General features: G+C 38.4%; 1 protein-coding gene across 4 annotated transcripts in view; it reads left to right on the forward strand.

The window, feature by feature from the left end:
• The window catches only part of CDC42SE2 (CDC42 small effector 2), a 130,010-nt gene that overhangs the window by 101,992 nt on the left and 5,292 nt on the right, over nucleotides 1-22,726 (forward strand). For 3 of the 4 annotated variants that reach the window (XM_061188135.1, XM_061188136.1, XM_061188137.1), the window contains one exon: nucleotides 6,036-6,137. The exons of the other annotated variant lie outside the window; for it this stretch is intronic. In XM_061188135.1, the coding sequence (XP_061044118.1) occupies nucleotides 6,036-6,137 (102 nt within the window). The remainder of the gene's footprint in view (nucleotides 1-6,035; nucleotides 6,138-22,726) is intronic. 4 annotated transcript variants of the gene reach the window in all.

Consider the following 22,726-nt stretch of genomic DNA (forward strand, 5'->3'; position numbering starts at 1 on the left):
GAGCAGTGTTAAACTAAATGGATACTGTAGCTAGCCTTATACTGATGAGGTAGCTCTGCAGTGTATTTCTGAAAAACTTCGCATGTATCTTCTATAGTTTGGGGAGGAAGACAGGAAGTGGGTAGAGAATTTTAGAATTGTAAAGCATCTGAAAGAATGAGGACAAGATTACATTCTGATGGAAATCAGACATGAAAGTAAATGTTTATTCATATTTGTGTCACGGCATTTTTACTAGTACACAGTGCATAAGTTTTTATGTAAAGTTGTAAGACTAGGAGGAAAATAAATGAATTAGCATATCTTTTTTAAAACTTATTTTTAAAAACTTATTAGGGAAAGAAGAGGACCCCCTCCCACCTTGGCCCGCCACCTGCCCGTGTGTGTAGTCCCCAGCTTCAGTAGGTATTGATGGGGGGACCATCTTGTTTCACCTATTAACCCCCCCCCTCCACTGGATAATTAAAAGCAAATTCTGGATATCACATTTCATTGAACAAGTTTTTAGTATGTAACGCTAAGATTTAAACAGCTTCAGTGAGGCATAATTTGACATACATTAAATGGGAAGAGACATTTTCCCTAATCCCCTTCACTGTAATACAACTGCTCATTTTTGTGTACCTCTAGTCTTTGGCCTTATGCAGAATAACAGTTAATATTTTAAGGATGGCAAGAATTATTCAGATGGTCAACAGTTTTAGTAAAGTTCCCTATAAGGAATCAAGAAGAATAAAGTATGTTTCCAGGAAAAACTGTGACTGTGCTACTGACAGCAGTTAATACGTATCAGAGTGGAGTGCACCGTTTCCTGTTTTTCTCTGCAGAGGCCTGACTCTGGAATTCCCCTTGTTTGCCCACGATTTAAATCTCGTCTGTACCCTGTGCTCTCAGTACAGCATACCAGAAAAGTGGGCTGTTCTTTAAGTGTCTACCTTGTGTCTGAAAAATATTACATTTTTGTATCTTAAAATATTTAATTATACTTAGAATCCAGGTTTTTGATTAAGAAAGTTATAACAGAAGTCTAAAGGAGACCTCGGCCTGTGTCTGGATCCTATCCCTCCTACCTTCTCTGGAAGGCTTGTAATATTGATAATCTTTATTTTTCTTTACCTTCTGTCTCTGTCTTTTCTGATTTGCCTCATCAGAAATTAAGCGTAGTCAAGTCTTTCTCATCTTTAAGGGAAAAAATTCAATCTGTCCTCATTTCCTCTTCTCCCTTGAGCTACAGCTGTCTGTCTTCTCCTGTTCAGAGGCCATACTTTGTCCACGTGTCTGTGTTGGAGTTCTCCATTTCCCCACCTCCTGGATGCCCCTCACTCCCCCGCTGATGTCTGGAACTCCTGTCACTGTGCTGGCACAGCATCACCAAGGTGCTCACTTCATGTTGCTGAATCCAGGAAACATGTTTCTCTTCACCTGACCTCCCACCAGCTTGCAGATTATTGCCTAACCCCTCCTTCACACTTTGAAGGAGTCACATCTGACTTTCCTCCTAACTTTTAGGCTGTTCCTTTTTGGCCTCCTTTAATGGCTTGTTTTCCTGACCAACCTTATATAGAGTTCCTCTGTGCACTTTTCTTCCTAGGAAGTCTCATTAACTCGGACAGCTTTATTCTGGTGACTCTCAATTTCCTATCTCTAGTTTAGCCCTTTTCAGAATCCTATATCTGTGTATTCAACTTGCCCTCTTGATAACCTCACTTGAATGTCTCATAGATGTCTCAGATTCGGTGTGTCTTGAACAACAGAATCTTTCATCTTCTTCCTAAAGACTGACCCTCTTCCAGTATTATCTAATCCAGTAAATCGAGTACACTCTATTCAGATCTGAAATCTGTGCATCTTTCTTTTTTTTTTTTAAACATTAAGTTTTTTTTTTTTTTTTTTTGGCTGTGTTGGGTCTTCGTTTCTGTGCGAGGGCTTTCTCTAGTTGCGGCAAGCGGGGGCCACTCTTCATTGTGGTGCACGGGCCTCTCACTATCGCGGCCTCTCTTGTTGCGGAGCACAGGCTTCAGACGCGCAGGCTCAGTAGTTGTGGCTCACGGGCCTAGTTGCTCCGCGGCATGTGGGATCTTCCCAGACCAGGGCTCGAACCCGTGTCCCCTGCATTGGCAGGCAGATTCTCAACCACTGCGCCACCATGGAAGCCCCTGTGCATCTTTCTTAACTGTTACCTCTCAATTCTCAAATCCAGTCAACAACCAGATGCTTTTGATTTTACCCACTGAACACAGCTTGAATCTGTACACGTTCCATTTATGCTGCTGTTAGTTGAATGCAAGTAATCTCCTTTCACCAACATTACTATAATAACTTTTCTTTTGGACCCCTCCAACCTGCTTTCCATCTGTAGCTATTATGCCTTTTAAAAACCATTTTGATCACGTTATTCCCCTGCTTTAAAAGTTGTGCTCCTTCTAGCCTCAAAGAAGGAAAGACAGAAAACTTCTACTTTCTTACCCTACAATCAAGGTTAGAGTAGATGGCATGAAGAACCCTTTCAGTACTAAAGGAAAAGTCTCATTCCCAACTCAGTAAAGTTTAAGTTGAAAAGTAGTCATTATTTTCAGATTATAAATTAATTACCTAACACAATTGCGATGATGGAAGGAAGTCGGTGTCTTCCTGTCCTTTGCTTCTCACTGGGAGAGTAGTCTCTTCTGAACCAGTTTAGTTGTCTCCTTTTGAACATCCTCCCTCATTATTCAGTGTTATGTTTATAAGTGTATATTAATATGCCTCTTTCAGAAGCATATCGACCTACAAGCACATCCATTCATTAATCTTTCAAGAAACATTTCTGGGTGAGATGGCTGGTGGCCTGAGTGCTCCATGGTGACTCCTCTCTCCCAGCATCTTCCTGCAATAATTCAACTGTTAGAATAAATCCCTTAATGTGGATTCGTGGGCCAGGTGTAGCCATCTGCTAAGCCCCAGACACACCCTTCCAGAGGAAATGATGTGGATTCAGAACTGTTAGAAGTCCTGTGTGTTCACAGGGCAAGGGACGATCTGGAAGTAGATCCAGAGGCCTGGAAGTAGATCTTATTCTCTGAAATAGGCCAGTCCATCACCTGCTTCAGCAGACCCTCTGGCTGAGCCAGGTGGCACCATCTGTACCTCGGGAGCTGTTGCCCCTGCAAGCTAGCCTCACAAGGCCTTCGGGGAAGTCTGCAGTCCGGCAGACGCCATGAGACCATGGAACATAACTGCCGTCCTTTGTCTTCATCTGTAGACGTCTACCCTTTTCTGCTCAGTCTGGGGTGTGCCAAGACCCTGGAAGCCTCCTTCTCCTTCAGTACATCAGGGGGCGTACTGTGGAAGAAACCCCAACAATTTGTCCTACTCAGGTGTCAAGAAAATTCATGTCCTCTGCTGGTGAAGATACACTTGGATGTGCTTTGAGAAACATAGTTTTCTAACAAGACAAATTTAATGGTAATGTAACAGTGTGTTACCAAGAAGAAAACAGGCACAGAACTACTGTTAGCATCGTCTTTTCCCTACCTTAATCCTAGAAAAGAGAAGGTAGCATTGCTTCTCAAGGCTCATTTAGGGACTTGGGCTGTATCATCGCAGATGAGAATAGTATGAAGGGAAGTATTTTGAATGGGGTGGGTAGAAATAGACAAACTCAAGAGTCTTGGGAAAAAAATGGGAAACAGGGTGGAAGAGACTATCCTGCATTGGTGGCACTTGGCCTCCCACATCAAAGGGTGGCTGTGGGTGACAAGTCTGTGGTTAGGGGCAGGGAATCTGTGTGAGCCTCCTTAAGTAGCACCATGTAAGGAAAAGAGAGCAGGAAATTGGCGTGTTGTGCTAAGAAACAGAAAATTGAAGAGCATAGACAAAGGATCTAGACCCTTCCTTGGCTTACTGACACCATTTTAACCTGAAATTTTTATACAACACTATGGGACACTGCCCCAAAGGACGGATTGAATTTCTTAACCCTTCAAAAAGGAGCTTGAAGTAACTAAATTTGGAGGAGTACAGGAATGAATATTTTACTCCTGGGTGTTATAGACTATAATTCATTCAGTCAAGCGTCTTTGATAGGAAAAAAAGGAAAACATGTAATACAAATTCTCAAAGAGATTAAAAATATTGCGTAGCAAAGAGCTTCCAAAACATAATCATAATTGGAGAAAAATAATAATGTATCTACCACTGAAAAAAAATTACTGATCTAGAGCTGGGGTCAGCAAACCAGAACTTATGGGCCATGATGTCACCTGCCACCCTTTTTTGTGCATAAATGTTTACTGGAACACAGCTATACTCATTTGTTCTCACGTTGTCTGTGGCTGCTTACACACTGTGATGACAGAGTGGAGCCAGAGCTTTGACAGAGACTGTATGGCCTGCAGGCTTAAAATATTTCCTCTCTGGACTGTACGAAAACAGTTGTGATTCCTAAAGAGGATGAAGTGGCATTATCTTCTAATTCAGTGAAACTATAAAGAGGAAACAAATAATGGAAGAAACTAGGAAGATTATACACACACACTATACACACACACATGCATACACACAGACACACACACGCTCTCCCTCCCTCCGTCCCCTCCCCCCCACCCCCCTTAGACACACAAAGACACATTCAGATGTCCACATAACAGAAGCTCTGGAAATAGCAAAAAAGAACACAAGGAGCAATATCAAAGAAATAATACAAGAAAACTTTACTAAGCTATAGTAAAACCCGTGTTCAGATAGAGAGGGACCTCCATATGCCATACAGAACACTGGAAGGGAAAACCAACAAACTTGGAGATAGTCCAGAGTCACTGTTCAACTCTGAGGATGAACATAAATAATACTTCAAGGGAAAACAACAGGCTTCTTTTGGGATTCTAATCCGTGGCAATAAAAGCTAGAGGGCAGTAAAACAATATATACTAGCTTCTAAAATTAATGTATGAACTCCACTTTTGTGGCTTTGTAGAAAATCATGTTCTAATCCTGAGGAGCTGTCACCTGGGTCTGTCTGGATAAGTTTTTAGGATTTATCAGGAGCATAGCAACATTTCAGTAGATGGAGACATAAAATACTATGTTCAGAGGCAACCTAACCTAATCCAACAACTTTGTAACTTGCCTTAGTTTTGATGCAGATGGCAATTTCAGGAGAAGTATTCTGTTGAAAGGGAAGAAAATGGGGATACGCAGAGATGGTATTAGGACAGTAAGCCAGCTGTGCCCGTGGCCCCTCTCAGTTGATCACAGTATCTAAGGAGCCATGGAACACTCGGGTCTGATGATAACCTTCTTCTGTGGAAAAATCTCAGATGGTCAGTTTAACACAGCAGCAGGGTAAGGAAGTGTCTAGTGAGGCGGAGGGCACATTGGTAGAACAAGGATTGCAGCCTGTGGCTGAAGTTCCTGGGAAGCTGCTGGGAAGTGGGCGTCAGAAATGAGGAAGAGGCAGTAAGCTGCAGCCTGGGTGGCTGCTTGGACAGGGTTTCGTTCGCGGCCAGAATAGGCCAGAAATCAGTGAATGGGCTAGAGCCAAACCTCCCCTGCACAGACAGCTGACAGATTCCTTCCGGGTGAAGGGTAGTTGGGTATAATCTCAGTAACAACCATCAAAATAGCATCAGTCTGTTAATGATGCGAGCTAGAATATTTTGTTTAAAACTGGAATGCTGCACTTAAGTCACACTGTCTTCTTTGCTAAGAATGATGGTTACAGATGATAATTTTACATTTGTCTCACTTTTTAAAAGAATAAAACTTAAATGGTTATTATACAAATATGTGGATGGCCGAAGTCAGACCAAATAAATCTATTTTAAGTTCTAAATAATAACCTATTATTTTACTTTACCAATCATTTTTTTGTGCATATATTTCTCTGGGGGATCTCATCATAAGAGGTGATTGTGGTGATACCAAGATTTAGGTATTTTTGTGTCCTGGGCAAAAATATTATTATACGAAGTCATTTGTGCATAGTATCTAAATCTACCAGAATAAGTTTTTGTTAACAAGATCATTTTCTCAACACGTTATTCCTTATATTTTAGAAAAGGCGCCGGCGGATTGACCGAAGTATGATTGGAGAGCCCACAAACTTTGTGCACACGGCTCACGTGGGGTCAGGAGACCTGTTCAGTGGGGTGAATTCTGTAAGTACGTGGGTGGAACATACAGGTGGGGCCTCCAGGCATAGTCATGTGTACCTGTGTAACAGGTACATACATTCTTAATGACGGCACTGTGCCCAGTGAATTATAGACATTGAACATACACACTTAATGTGAGCATCAAAGAGAAGAAAATGAACAATGAAAAATTAATCTCTTAGGTAGTTTGCCAAGTCATCTGTTTTTCTATTTGTACTAAACTCTTTGTAGCTACCTTTCTTCCGAATAAGTACTTTAAAACTTTTAAAGGATTTGAATTCAGAAAGGAAGGTACTATCCCATGGATTGTCATGCCCCCTGCCACCAAAGCGACTTGGAGGTCAGCTTTTTAGTAATATTTAATCTCTTAAGTTCAGTTAGTTGCCTTTTACAGATGTATTTATTGCATTTCCCTTATAAAATATTAGGCTTTACCTGATATTAGAATGCTTGTTATTTATTTATTACTGTAACATAAGTTCTCACACACTTAGCAGAGGATTAGAATTTGTATATATTTGCTGCCTTTTATAGAGGTTTCGGTGAATTTCAGGAGACACTTTAAATTTACTCAGCTGAACTCTTACTCCTTAATTTTCATCTAAGGGAAAATAGAGAGCAGTATAATAGAAACCAGTAGAGGGTTTTTATCAGGGCTCTGCCACTATGTTATCCCCCAAATCTAAAGTACACTGAGTTGTCTAAATGATCCCTCAAGTGTTTAGAACCAGAAAGTCAATAAAGCTTTTATAAACACAAAATTATGCTGCATTGTATGCTCACTTATTGGACAGCGTTAACAGAAGACTTAACAAAAGAACAGAGACTTATAAAGTAGGTAGATGAGTATCCTGGATACAGCAAACAAGTTTGTCACTACAGTTACTAGGTAAGCAAAGGGATGACATTTGTAGCTTCCTGGAAAGGAAACAGCTTGTTTGTTTTAAATCTGTAGGAAAAGTACACTGAACTGCTTTTGTGGAAATGTAAGAGGTGTCAGATTTCTGTTAAAATACAATTCAGTAGCTTTGTTTCCTGGATTAATGTGGAGTGAAGAGACCAAATGGGACCCTATGACTTTTGTTAATATTAAGGTCATTGTGGCATATATAAATAGAATGAATGGTTTCAAATTTATTATATCTGATTAATTTTAATTTCTTTCTCATCAACACATCTTCTTCCCCACTTCCGTTCTTAAAAATTTAACTGTATAGGACAAATTAAGTTCTTAGTTCATAGTACTTAGTTAACGTTTAAAATCTCGTTTATGCACATTTCAGAATTTCCTTCAAGATTTCTATCTGGTATTTTGTCTCTATGAAAAGCCTGTCATTGATGTACATGACTCTTGTTTGCCATCAAGTTAGGTAGAGTTTGAGGACTGTCCCCTGCAGGGCTGACTGAGCTGCAGCATCAAGACGGGCCCTCAGCTGTTGTAGAGGTTCTGCCCTGCAGTCTCCAGACAGCCTCCTCTGGTTACTGAAGTAGATTTCTTATGAGGTGTTCTGGCTCTTCAGAACCAAACCTGTCTTCCAAAGGCTGTTTGTACTCATTGCCTATATTACGTATTAGTTTGTTGTCTCTACAAAGAAATAGTTTCTCTTTCTGAGCAACAGTAATAGGAACATGGCTCGATGCATATGAAAGAGGCAGAGGCCACGCTGGACTACTGAATGGTCAGATGACTGGTTTCTTTTTTCCTGTAAATACACTGTTCTTCCCAAGACTACTTTTCATACTAACTTATTGCTGGAAAAGGTTCTATGACTCTTTTAATAATATAACTTTATTGTGTTAAAATAATGCATATCCACAGTCACAATAATACATGTCATCTCAATGCTGAGGGTTACTTACTAGAAAATCCAAGTCCTTTTGTTTGAAATTGAAGAATTGACTTTTGGAAGAAAAACAGATTTTTATTTTTCTTAGAATTTGTATGGCGTTATGAAAGTACCATGTAAAAATATAAAGATGTCGTTGTAAATAGGCCTAAGATACCTATAAAACCTAACATGTCGTGTTAGGTGGGAAATTATTTGGTACCAGGGTAAAATCAAGTTTGTGCCACAAAACAGTGTTACCACAGAGGAGCAGAAAATGAACTGATAGCTTATGGCCATAAGCTTCGCAGACTGAGCAAGTTTGCTTAAATAGACCTATAGGTTTTAGTTTTATTTATTTACTTATTAAAATTTTTAAATTTTATTTATTTATTTTTGGCTGTGTTGGGTCTTTGTTGCTGCGTGTGGGCTTTCTCTAGTTGCGGCGAGCGGGGGCTACTCTTCGTTGTGGTGCGCAGGCTTCTCATTGCGGTGGCTTCTCTTGTTGTGGAGCACGGGCTCTAGGCACAGGGGCTTCAGTAGTTGTGGTGCATGGGCTTAGTTGCTCCGCGGCATGTGGGATCTTCCCGGACCAGGGCTCAAACCCAGGTCCCCTGCATGGGCAGGCGGATTCTTAACCACTGCGCCACCAGGGAAGTCCCTCTTTTTTTTTTTTATATTCTTACCTAAAGTAGCCATTTGAGTAATGTGAATATAGATATTACAGTACATCATTATGTGATATCATTGGAGTTAGTTCCACATACATGAATTTTTCAGTAAATGAGTAAAAATTTACCCATTTAAGAGCCAATCACATGTTCTCACTTTAACCATATTGGACCTAAATAAGCCATGCATTTTATATTTTGCTATTCTCTTCAATTAGAATACATTTAAACCTGTCTTACTCCAAAAATAACTTAGACCAGTCTTATTACTTTCTTTAAACAAACTGACTGAGGATCATCTATGAAAAGACACCTTGTATCGATACATCATGTTTTCTGTGATTAAGTATTTGATAAGTAGATTAATGAATGGATGGTGCTCCCACCCCCCTCTCACCTCCCGGGGTCCTAGAAATGTGAAGGGCCCTTTGAGCTGTTTCTGTGCATTACACCAGACTGCCAGTGCTCTCACCCTTGACTGTTAGGCTGTCATATCCCAAACCTTCCTGTTGCCCCTTTTTTTAGCAGTCTAGCTTGATTCGCTCGTTCTCTGCTTCCAAAATGCTTCTAATTGCTATGAACTAAGATAGGATACACTAAGAACTCTTCACAGTTCGCAGGTAACTTTGTGACTTTGTTTTGGCAAAGTAAGAAAACATCCCAGCGGGACTTCCCTGGCCGTCCAGTGGTTAACACTCTGTGCTTCCACTGCACGGGTCACAGGTTCGATCCCTGATCCGGGAACTAAGATTCTGCATGCCATGCATCACGGCCAGGAAAAAAGAGAAAATACCCGAGCATTTATATATCTCACAGTCTACTAGAAAGTAGCCCTGTAATGTGGTTAGGAAAGGTTATCATCTTTAATCATTTTACAGATAAGAAGCCTGATATGCACGGAGGATAAATAGTTCACCCAGAGTTACAATATTAATAAAGAAGTTTGGATTTCAATCCAAGTCTTTGGATTCTTTTGTTGTTGGAACATAGTTGATTTACAATGTGGTGTTTCAGGTGTACAGCAGATACACAAACACATGTATTCATTCTTTTTTAGATTTTTTTCTCATATAGGTTATCACAAAATATTGAGTAGAGTTCCCTGGGCTATATATTAGGTCCTTTTTGGTTATCTGTCTTATATATAGTAGTGTGTGTGTTCATCCCAAACTACTGATTTATCCCTCCCCCCACCATGTTTCCCCTTTGGTAACCATAAGTTTGTTTTCGATATCTGTAAGTCTGTTTCTGTTTTGTAAATAAGTTCATTTGTTTCTTTCTTTTTTTAAAATTAGATTCTACATGAGTGATAGCATATGATATCTGTCTTTGTCTGACTTACTTCACTTAGTATGATAATCTCTAGGTCCATCCATGTTGCTGTGAATGGCGTTATTTCATTCTTTTTTATTTTATTAAAAAATTTATTTTATCTTATTTTTATTGGAGTATAGTTGATTTACACTGTTGTGTTAGTTTCAGGTGTACAGCAAAATGAATCAGTTATATATATATATACATATATCCACTCTTTTAGACTCTGTTCCTGTATTGGCCATTACAGAGTATTGAGTTCCCTGTGCTATGCAGTAGGTCCTTATTAGTTATCTATTTTATATATACTAGTGTATATGTCGAGCCCAGTCTCCCAATTTATCCCTCGTACCACCCCATCCTCCCTGGTAATCATAAGATTGTTTTCTACATCTGTGACTCTTTCTGTTTTGTAAATAATTTGGGATGACATTTAGGTTGCTTCCATGTCTTGGCTATTGTAAATAGTGCTGCTATGAACATAGGGGTGCATGTATTCTTTTGTAAATATTATAGTTTTCTTCAGATGTATGCCCAGGAGTGGGATTGCTGGATATGGTAGTTCTGTTTTTAGTTTTTTAAGGAACCTCATACTGTTCTCCATAGTGGTTGTACCAATTTACATTCCCACCAACAGTGTAGGAGGGTTCCCTTTTTCCCACACCCTCTCCAGCATTTACTGTTTGTAGAAGTTTTGATGATGGCCATTCTGACCGGTGTGAGGTGATACCTCATTGTAATTTTGATTTGCTTTTCTCTGATAATTAGTGATGTTGAGCATCTTTCTTGTGCTTTTTGGCCATCTGTATGTCTTCTTTGGAGAAATGTCTATTTAGATCTTTTGCCCATTTTATTTTATTTTTTTTATTCAAACAGAAAGTCACAAAAATTATAATCATCTTCATCAGTTCACTCAGTCCCATGTAATTAATTTTTTTTTTCATCTTGATCTTTTGTTAGCACTTTGATGAATTCATCAGTTTTCCATTAGAGTTCTGAAAATGCTTATTCATTCAGTTCAGCAGTATAGTCAGTTACCAGAAACCTGTACTTGTCAGAGTCTTTTCCATGAATTCCTTGAAGATGAAACCCTTTTATAGGAACATTTTTGCGAAAGCATCAGAGTACACCCAGAACTGTCTGTAAATGACAAAAGACTTAAAAATGACCACGGTTAAAGATTTGATGAAAGTTCATAATAATGCAGTTGACAAGGAAATTTATTTATTTCTGAGATATACATTTTAAAGTAATAACTAGAATTATGACTTATAACATTATACCGGAACATATAAGATTTTTAGAAATTTCATGTAATGTGTGAAACATTTATATTAACATATTTCCATACAAATAACCCAAAGAAAGTTTAGTATTAGTTGTTTTTTTTTGTTTGTTTGTTTTTTTATACTGCAGGTTCTTATTAGTCATCAATTTTATACACATCAGTGTATACATGTCAATCCCAATCGCCCAATTCAGCACACCACCATCCCCACCCCACCACAGTTTTCCCCCCTTGGTGTCCATACGTTTGTTCTCTACATCTGTGTATCTATTTCTGCCCTGCAGACCGGTTCGTCTGTACCATTTTTCTAGGTTCCACATACATGCGTTAATATACGATATTTGTTTTTCTCTTTCTGACTTACTTCACTCTGTATGACAGTCTCTAGATCCATCCATGTCTCAACAAATGACTCAATTTCGTTCTTTTTTATGGCTGAGTAATATTCCATTGTATATATGTACTACAACTTCTTTATCCATTCGTCTGTCGATGGGCATTTAGGTTGCTTCCATGACCTGGCTATTGTAAATAGTGCTGCAGTGAACATTGGGGTGCATGTGTCTTTTAGAATTATGGTTTTCTCAGGGTATATGCCCAGTAGTGGGATTGCTGGGTCGTATGGTAGTTCTATTTTTAGTTTTTTAAGGAACCTCCATACTGTTCTCCATAGTGGCTGTATCAATTTACATTCCCACCAACAGTGCAAGAGGGTTCCGTTTTCTCCACACCCTCTCCAGTATTTGTTGTTTGTAGATTTTCTGATGCCCATTCTAACTGGTGTGAGGTGATACCTCATTGTAGTTTTGATTTGCATTTCTCTAATAATTAGTGATGTTGAGCAGCTTTTCATGTGCTTCTTGGCCATCTGTATGTCTTCTTTGGAGAAATGTCTGTTTAGGTCTTCTGCCCATTTTTGGATTGCGTTGTTTGTTTTTTTGATATTGAGCTGCATGAGCTGCTTGTAAATTTTGGAGATTAATCCTTTGTCAGTTGCTTCATTTGCAAATATTTTCTCCCTTTCTGAGGGTTGTCTTTTGGTCTTGTTTATGGTTTCCTTTGCTGTGCAAAAGCTTTTAAGTTTCATTAGGTCCCATTTGTTTATTTTTGTTTTTATTTCCATTTCTCTAGGAGGTGGATCAAAGAAGATCTTGCTGTGATTTATGTCAAAGAGTGTTCTTCCTGTGTTTTCCTCTAAGAATTTTATAGTGTCCAGTCTTACATTTAGGTCTCTAATCCATTTTGAGTTTATTTTTGTGTATGGTGTTAGGGAGTGTTCTAATTTCATTCTCTTACATGTAGCCGTACAGTTTTGCCAGCACCACTTATTGAAGAGACTGTCTTTTCTCCATTATATATCTTTGCCTCCTTTGTCATAGATTAGTTGACCATAGGTGCGTGGGTTTATCTCTGGGCTTTCTATCTTGTTCCATTGATCTGTGTTTCTGTTTTTGTGCCAGTACCATATTGTCTTGATTACTGTAGCTTTGTAGTATAGTCTGAAGTCAGGGAGTCTGATTCCTCCAGCTCCGTTTTTTTCCCTCAAGACTGCTTTGGCTATTCGGGGTCTTTTGTGTCTCCATACAAATTTTAAGATGATTTGTTCTAGTTCCGTAAAAAATGCCATTGGTAATTTGATAGGGATTGCATTAAATCTGTAGATTGCTTTGGGTAGTATAGTCATTTTCACAATATTGATTCTTCTAATCCAAGAGCATGGTATATCTCTCCATCTGTTGGTATCATCTTTAATTTCTTTCATCAGTGTCTTATAGTTTTCTGCATACAGGTCTTTTGTTTCCCTAGGTAGGTTTATTCCTAGGTATTTTATTCTTTTTCTTGGAATGGTAAATGGGAGTGTTTCCATAATTTCTCTTTCAGATTTTTCATCATTAGTGTATAGGAATGCAAGAGATTTCTGTGTATTAATTTTGTATCCTGCAAATTTACCAAATTCATTGATTAGCTCAAATAGTTTTCTGGTGGCATTTTTAGGGTTCTCTATGTATAGTATCATGTCATGTGCAAACAGTGACAGTTTTACTTCTTCTTTTCCAATTTGTATTCCTTTTATTTCTTTTTCTTCTCTGATTGCCGTGGCTAGGACTTCCAAAACTATGTTGAATAATAGTGGTGAGAGTGGACATCCGTGTCTCATTCGTGATCTTAGAGGAAATGCTTTCAGTTTTTCACCATTGAGAATGATGTTTGCTGTGGGTTTGTCATATATGGCCTTTATTATGTTGAGGTAGGTTCCCTCTGTGCCCACTTTCTGGAGAGTTTTTATCATAAATGGGTGATGAATTGTCAAAAGCTTTTTCTGCATCTATTGAGATGATCATATGGTTTTTATTCTTCAATTTGTTAATATGGTGTAAACATTGATTGATTTGCGTATATTGAAGAATCCTTGCATCCCTGGGATAAATCCCACTTGATCGTGGTGTACGATCCTTTTAATGTGTTGTTGGATTCTGTTTGCTAGTATTTTGTTGAGGATTTTTGCATCTATATTCATCAGTGATATTGGTCTGTAATTTTCTTTTTTTGTAGTATCTTTGTCTGGTTTTGGTATCAGGGTGACGGTGGCCTCATAGAATGAGTTTGGGAGTGTTCCTTCCTCTGCAATTTTTTGGAAGAGTTTGAGAAGGATGGGTGTTAGCTCTTCTCTAAACTTTTGATAGAATTCACCTGTGAAGCCATCTGGTCCTGGACTTTTGTTTGTTGGAAGATTTTTAATCACAGTTTCCATTTCATTACTTGTGATTGGTCTGTTCATATTTTCTTTTTCTTCCTGGTTCAGTCTTGGAAGGTTATACCTTTCTAAGAATTTGTCCATTTCTTCCAGGTTGTCCATTTTATTGGCATAGAGTTGCTTGTAGTAGTCTCTTAGGATGCTTTGTATTCTGTGGTGTCTGTTGTAACTTCTCCTTTTTCATTTCTAATTTTATTGATTTGAGTTCTCTCCCTCTTTTTCTTGATGAGTCTGGCTAATGGTTTATCAAATTTGCTTATCTTCTCAGAACCAGTTTTTAGTTTTATTGATCTTTGCTATTGTTTTCTTTGTTTCTATTTCATTTATTTCTGCTCTGATCTTTATGATTTCTTTCCTTCTACTAACTGTGGGTTTTGTTTGTTTTCTTTCTCTAGTTCCTTTAGGTGTAACGTTAGATTGTTTACTTGAGATTTTTCTTGTTTCCTTAGGTAGGCTTGTATAGCTATCAACTTCCCTCTTAGAACTGCTTTTGCTGCATCCCATAGGTTTTGGATCATCGTGTTTTCATTGTCATTTGTCTCTAGGTATTTTTTGATTTCCTCTTTGATTTCTTCAGTGACACTTGGTTATTTAGTAACGTATTGTTTAGCCTCCATGTGTTTGTGTTTTTTACGTTTTTTTCCCTGTAATTCATTTCTAATCTCATAAGGTTGTGGTCAGAAAAGATGCTTGATATGATTTCAATTTTCTTAAATTTACTGAGGCTTAATTTGTGACCCAAGATGTGATCTATCCTGGAGAATGTTCCATGCGCACTTGAGAAGAAAGTGTAATCTGCTGTGTTTGGATGGAATGTCCTATAGATATCAATTAAATCTATCTGGTCGATTGTGTCATTTAAAGCTTTTGTTTCCTTATTTATTTTCATTTTGGATGATTTGTCCATTAGTGTAAGTGAGGTGTAAAGTCCCCCACTATTATTGTGTTACTGTCGATTTCCTCTTTTATAGGTGTTAGCAGTTGCCTTATGTATTGAGGTGCTCTTATGTTGGGAGCATATATATTTATAATTGTTATGTCTTATTCTTGGATTGATCCCTTGATCATTATGTAGTGTCCTTTCTTGTCTCTTGTAACATTCTTTATTTTAAAGTCTTATTTTATCTGATATGAGTATAGCTTCTCCAACTTTCTCTGAATTTCCATTTGCATGGAATATCTTTTTCCATCCCCTCACTTTTAGTCTGTATGTGTCCCTAGGTCTGAAGTGGGTCTCTTGTAGATAGCATATAGATGGGTCTTGTTTTTGTATCCATTCAGCAAGCCTGTGTCTTTTGGTTGGAGCATTTAATCCACTCATGTTTAAGGTAATTATCGATACGTATGTTCCTATGACCATTTTCTTAATTGTTTTGGGTTTGTTTTTGTAGATCCTTTTCTTCTCTTGTGTTTCCCACTTAGAGAAGTTCCTTTAGCATTTGTTGTAGAGCTGGTTTGGTGGTGCTGAATTCTCTTAGCTTTTTCTTGTCTGTAGAGCTTTTGATTTTTGCATCGAATCTGAATGAGATCCTTGCCGGGTAGAATAATCTTGGTTGTAGGTTCTTCCCTTTCATCACTTTAAGTATATCATGCCACTCCCTTCTGGCTTGTAGAGTTTCTGCTGAGAAATCAGTTGTTAACCTTATGGGAGTTCCCTTGTATGTTATTTGTCGTTTCTCCCTTGCTGCTTTCAATAATTTTTCTTTGTCTTTAATTTTTGCCAATTTGATTACTGTGTGTCTCGGCGTGTTTCTCCTTGGGTTTATCCTGTATGGGACGCGCTGCGCTTCCTGGACTTGGGTGGCTATTTCCTTTCCCATGTTAGGGAAGTTTTCGACTATAATCTCTTCAGATATTTTCTCTGGTCCTTTCTCTGTCTCTTCTCCTTCTGGGACCTCTATAATGCGAATGTTGTTGCGTTTAATGTTGTCCCAGAGGTCTCTCAGGCTGTCTTCATTTCTTTTCATTCTTTTTTCTTTAGTCTGTTCCACAGCAGTGAATTCCACCATTCTGTCTTCCAGGTCACTTATCCGTTCTTCTGCCTCAGTTATTCTGCTATTGATTCCTTCTAGTGTAGTTTTCATTTCAGTTATTGTATTGTTCATCTCTGTTTGTTTGTTCTTTAATTCTTCTAGGCCTTTGTTAAACATTTCTTGCATCTTCTCGATCTTTGCCTCCATTGTTTTTCTGAGGTCCTGGATCATCTTCACTATCATTCTGAATTCTTTTTCTGGAAGGTTGCCTATCTCCACTTCATTTAGTTGTTTTTCTGGGGTTTTATCTTGTTCCTTCATCTGGTACATAGCCCTCTGCCTTTTCATCTTGTCTCTCTTTCTGTGAATGTGGTTTTTTGTTCCACAGGCTGCAGGATTGTAGTTCTTCTTGCTTCCTTGCCCATTGTTTGAATGGGTTTTTGGTTTTTTGATATTCAGCTGTATGAGCCGTTTGTATATTTTGAAAATTAATCCCTTGTTGGTCGCTTCATTTGCAAATATTTTCTCTCATTGTGTGGGTTGTCTTTTTGTTTTGTTTATGGTTTCTTTTGCTGTGCAGAAGCTTTTAAGTGTCCTTAGGTCCCATTTGTTTATTTTTGTTTTAATTATCATTACTCTAGAAGGTGGATCCAAAAAGATATTGCTGCAATTTATGTCAGGGAGTGTTCTGCCTATGTTTTCTTCTCAGAGTTTTATAGTGTCAGGCCTTGCATTTAGGTCTTTGATCCATTTCGTGTTGATTTTCGTGTAAGGTGTTAGAGAGTGTTCTAATTTACTTCTGTTACATGTAGCTCTCCGTTTTTCCCAGCATTGCTTATTGAAGAGACTGTCTTTTCTCCATTGTGTATTCTTTTTTTTTTTAATAGATCTTTATTGGAATATAATTGCTTCACAGTACTGTGTTAGTTCCTCTTGTACACCAAAGTGAATTAGCCATATGCATACCTATGTCCCCATAGCCCCTCCCTCTTGCATCTCCCTCCCATCCTCCCTATCCCACCCCTCTAGGTCATTGCAGAGCACCAAGCTTATCTCCCTGTGCTATGCTGCTGCATCCCACTAGCTAACTGTTTTACATTTGGTAGTGTATATATGTCGATGCTACTCTCACTTCGCCCCAGCTTCCCCCTCCCACCCCGTGTCCTCAAGTCCATTCTCTGTGTCTACTCTTTATTCCTGCCCTGCAACTAGGTTCATCAGTACCATCTTTTGTTTTTTTTAGATTCCATATATATGAGTCAGGATACAGTATTTGTTTTTCTCTTTCTGACTTATCTTTTGTCTGTATGACAGACTTCAGGTCCATCCACCTCACTACAAATAACTCAGTTTCATTTCTTTTTCTGGCTGAGTAATATTCCATTGTATATATGTGCCACATCTTCTTTATCCATTCATCTGTCGATGGACATTTAGGTTGGTTCCATGTCTTGGCTATTGTAAATAGTGCTTCAGTGAACATTGTGGTACATGTCTCTTTGAATTATGGTTTTCTCAGGGTATATGCCCAGTAGTGGGATTCCTGGGTCATATGGTAGTTCTATTTTTAGTTTTTTAAGGAACCTCCATACTGTTTTCCATAGTGGTTGTATCAATTTACATTTCCACCAATAGTGCAGGAGGGTTTCCTTTTCACCACACCCTTTCCAGCATTTATTCCTTCTAGCTTTTTTTTTTTTTTTTTAATTAATAGCTACTTTATTTATTTATTTATTTATTTTTTAGCTGTGTTGGGTCTTCATTTCGTGCGAGGGCTTTCTCTAGTTGCGGCAGGCGGGGGCCACTCTTCATCGTGGTGTGGGGGCCTCTCACTATCGTGGCCCCTCCCGTTGCGGGGCACAGGCTCCAGACGTGCAGGCTCAGCAGTTGTGGCTCACAGGCCCAGTTGCTCCGCGGCATGTGGGATCTTCCCAGACCAGGGCTCGAACCCGTGTCCCCTGCATTAGCAGGCAGATTCTCAACCACTGCGCCACCAGGGAAGCCCCCTTCTAGCTTTTTTGATAATGGCCATTCTGACCAGTATGAGGTGATACCTAATTGTAGTTTTGATTTGCATTTCTCTAATAATTAGTGATGTTGAGCATCTTTTCATGTGCCTCTTTGCCATCTGTATGTCTTCCTTGGTGAAATGTCTTTTTAGGTCTTCCACCCATTTTTTAACTGAATTGTTTGTTTTTTTGATATTGAGCTCCATGAGCTGTTTGTATATTTTGGAGATTAATCCTTTGTTGTTTCATTTGCAAATATTTTCTCCCATTCTGAGGGTTGGCTTTTCATCTTGTTTATCGTTTCCTTTGCTGTGCAAAAGCTTTTAAGTTCAATTAAGTCCCATTTATGTATTTTGGTTTTTATTTCTGTTAATTAACTCTAGGAGGTGAGTCAAAAAAGTTCTTGCTGTGGTTTATGTCAAAGAGTGTTTTTGCTATGTTTTCCTCTAAGAGTTTTATAGTGTCTGGTCTTACATTTAGGTCTTTAATCCATTTGGAGTTTATTTTTGTGTATGGTGTTAGGGAGTGTTCTAATTTCATTCTTTTACATGTAGTTGTCCAGTTTTTGCAGCACCAGTTATTGAAGAGGCTGTCCTTTCTCCATTGTATGTTCTTGCCTCCCTTGTCGTAAATTAAGTGACCATATGTGCTTGGGTTTATTTCTGGGCATTCTATCCTGTACCATTGATCTATACTGGCTTTTGTGCCAGTACCATACTGTCTTGATTACTGTAGCTTTCTTGCCTCCTTTGTTATAGATTAGGTGACCATAGATTTGTGAGTTTATTTCTGGGCTTTCTATCCTGTTCCACTGATCTCTATTTCTGTTTCTGTGCCATTACCATACTATTTTGATTACTGTTACTTTGTAGTTAGTCTCAAGTCAGGGAGCCTGATTTCTCCAGCTCCATTTTTCTTTCTCAGGATTGCTTTGATTACTTGGGGTCTTGTGTGTCTTTAATAATTTTTTGTTCTAGTTCTCTGAAAAACGCCATTGGTAATTTGATAGGGATTGCATTGAATCTGTAGATTGCCTTGGGTAGTATGGTCATTTTCACAATATTGATTCTTCCAATCCAAGCACATGGTATCTCTCCATCTGTTTGTATCATCTTTACTTTCTTTCATCAGTGTCTTATAGTTTTCTGCATACAGGTCTTTTGTCTCCTTAGGTAGATTTATTCCTAGGTATTTTATTCTTTTTGTTGCAATGGTAAATGGGAGTGTTTCCTTAATTTCTCTTCCAGATTTTTTATCATTAGTGTATAGGAATGCAAGAGATTTCTGTGCATTAATTTGGTATCCTGCTACTTTACCAAATTCATTTATGAGCTCAAATAGTTTTCTGGTAGCATCTTTAGGATTCTCTATGTATAGTATCATGTCATCTGCAAACAGTGACAGTTTTACTTCTTCTTTTCCAGTTTGGATTCCTTTTATTTCTTTTTCTTCTCTGATTGCTGTGGGCTAGGACTTCCAAAACTGTGTTGAATGAAAGTGGTGACAGTGGACATCCTTGTCTTGTTCCTGATCTTAGAGGGAACGCTTTCAGGTTTTCACTGTTGAGAATGATGTTAGCTGTGGGTGTGTCATATATGTCCTGTATTATGTTGAGGTAGGTTCCCTCTATTCCCACTTGCTGAAGAGCTTTTATCATAAATCGGTGTTGAATTTTCTCAGAAGCTTTTTCTGTATCTATTGAGATGATCACTTGGTTTTCATTCTTCAGTTTATTACTGTGGTGTAGCACACTGATTGATTTGAAGATATTGAAGAATTCTTGCATCCCTGGGATAAATCCCACTTGATCATCATGTATGATCCTTTTAATATATTGTTGGATTCAGGTTGCTAGTACTTTGAGTATCTTTGCATCTCTGTTCATCGGTGATATTGGACTGTAATTTTCTTTTTTGTGTGTGGTGTCTTTGTCTAGTTTCAGTATCAGGGTAATGTTGGTCTCATAGAAGGAGCTTGGGAGTGTTCCTTTCTCTGTAATTTTTTGGAAGAGTTTCAGGAGAGTAGGTGTTAATTCTTCTCTATATGTTTGATAGCATTCGCCTGTGAAGCCATCTGGTCCTGGACTTTTTGCTTGTTGGAAGTTTTTAATCAGTGTTTCAATTTCAGTACTTGTGATTGGTCTATTCATATTTTCTGTTTCTTCCTGGTTCAGTCTTGGAAGATTGTACCTTTGTAAGAGTTTGTCCATTTCTTCTAGCTTGTCCATTTTATTGGCATATAGTTGTTTGTAGTCAACTTATGATCCTTTGTATTTCTGTGGTGTCTGTTGTAACTCTCCTTTTTCATTTCTAATTTTATTGATTTGAGTCCTCTCCCTTTTTTCTTGGTGAGTCTGGCCAAAGGTTTATTAATTTTGTTTATCTTTCCAAAGAACCAGCTTTTAGTTTTATTGATCTTTGCTATTGTTTTGTTTGTCTCTGTTTCATTTATTTCTGCTCTGATCTTTATGATTTCTTTCCTTCTACTAACCTTGGGTTTTGTTTGTTGTTCTTTCTCTAGTTGTTTTAGGTGTAAGGTTGGGTTGTTTATTTGAGATTTTTCTTGCTTCCTGAGGTACGATTGTACTGCTATAAACTTTCCTCTTGGAAGTGCTTTTGCTGCATGCCCAAAACTTTGGACCATCGTGTTTTCATTGTCATTTGTCTTGAGGTATTTTTTGATTTCTTCTTTGATTTTTTTCAGTGATCCATTGGTTGTTTAGTACCATTGTTTAGCCTCCATGTGTTTGTGGGGTTTTGTTTTTTTTTACAGTTTTTTCCCTGTAGTTTCTAATCCCATAGCGCTGTGGTCAGAGATGATGCTTGGTATGATCTCAATTTTCAGAAATTTACCGAGGCTTGATTTTTGACTCAAGATGTGATCTATCCTGGAGAATGCTCTGTGTGCCTTTGAGAAGAAAGTATATCTGCTGTTTTTGGATGGAATGTCCTATAAATATCAATGAAATCTATCTGGCCTATTGTGTCATTTAAAGCTTTTGTTTCCTTATTAATTTTCTGTCTGGATGATCTGTCCATTGGTGTAAGTGAGGTGTTAAAGTTCCCCACTATTATGGTGCTACTGTCGATTTCCTCTTTTATAGCTGTTAGCATTTGCCTTATGTATTGAGGTGCTCCTATGTTGGGTGTATATATGTTTATAATTGTTATATCTTCTTGTATTGATCCCTTGATCATTATGTAGTGTCCTTCTTTGTCTTGTAACAATCCTTATTTTAAAGTTTATTGTGCCTGATAGGAGTATTGCTACTCCAGTTTTCTTTTGATTTCCATTTGTATGGAATACCTTTTTCCATCCTCTCACTTTTACTCTGCATGTGTCGCTAGATCTGAAGTGTGTCTCTTGTAGACAGGAAATATATGGGTCTTGTTTTCGTTTCAGCCAGTCTATGTCTTTTGGTTGGAGCATTTAATCCGTTAACATTAAGGTAATTATTGATATGTATGTTCTTGCTATTTTTTTCATCTGGATTTATTTCTTAAGGTCATTTTTCTTCCCTTCCTCTTTTATTCTCTTGTGATTTGATGTCTATTTTTTTTTCTTTCTCTCTCTCTCTTTTTTTTTTTTTTTTTTTGGTGGGGGGGGTCCATGCTGAGCAACACACGCAGGATCTTAGTTCCCAGACCAGGGATTGAACTTGTGCCCCCTGCAATGGAAGTGCAGAGTCTTAACCACTGGTCCACCAGGGGAGTCCCTTGATGTCTTATCTTTAGTGATGTGTTTGGATTGCTTTTTTGTGTGTGTGGGTAGCTATTCTAGATTCTTCGTTTGTGGTTCCCATGAGGTTTTGCTATAGTAGTCTATGTATGTACAAGATTGTTTTAAGTTGTTGATATCTTCATTTCAAATGCATTTCTAATATCCTGCATCTGTACTCTGCTTATGATTGCTGGTTTTGATATTATATTTGTGTGTGGAAGATTTCCTACCTTTACTTTATGTTTGCTTCTGCCAGTGAACTTCCCCGAGTCTAGTTGTGGCCTCTTATTTTCCACCTAGAGATGTTCTTTTCAGATTTGTTGTAATGCTGGTTTGGTGGTGCTAAATTCTCTTAGTTTTTGCTTGTGTGTAAAGCCTTTTTTTTTTGGCTGTGTTGGGTCTTCGTTGCCACGCGCTGTGTTTCTCTAGTTGTGGCAAGCAGGGGCTACTCTTGGTTGCAGTGTGCGGGCTTCTCGTTGCAGTGGCTTCTCTTGTTGTGGAGCACGGGCTCTAGGCATGTGGGCTTCAGTAGTTGTGGCACACAGGCTTAGTTGCTCCGTGGCATGTGGGATCGAACCCATGTCCCCTGCATTGGCAGGCAGATTCTTAACCACTGTGCCACCAGGGAGGCCCCTGTAAAGCTTTTGATTTCTCCATCAAATCTAAATGAGAGCCTTGGTGCGTAGAGTATTCTTGGTTGTAGGTTTTTCCCTTTCATCACTTTAAATATATTTGTGCCACTTCCTTCTGGCCTGCAGAGTTTATACTGAAAAATCACCTGATAACCTTATGGGGGTTCCCTTGTATGTTATTTGTTGCTTTTCCCTTGGTGCTTTTAAAATTTTTTCTTTGTCTTTAATTTTTATCAGTTTGATTAATATGCATGTTGGTGCGTTCCTCCTTGGGGTCATCTTTTATGGGACTCTCTGTGCTTCCTGGACTTGAGTGAGTATTTCCTTTCTCGTGTTAGGGAAGTTTTCGGGTATAATCTCTTCAGATATTATCTTGGGCCCTTTCTCTCTTCTTGCACCCTTAT

This window comes from Eubalaena glacialis, chromosome 4, assembly GCF_028564815.1.
Source record: "Eubalaena glacialis isolate mEubGla1 chromosome 4, mEubGla1.1.hap2.+ XY, whole genome shotgun sequence".
NCBI classification, from domain to species: domain Eukaryota; kingdom Metazoa; phylum Chordata; class Mammalia; order Artiodactyla; family Balaenidae; genus Eubalaena; species Eubalaena glacialis.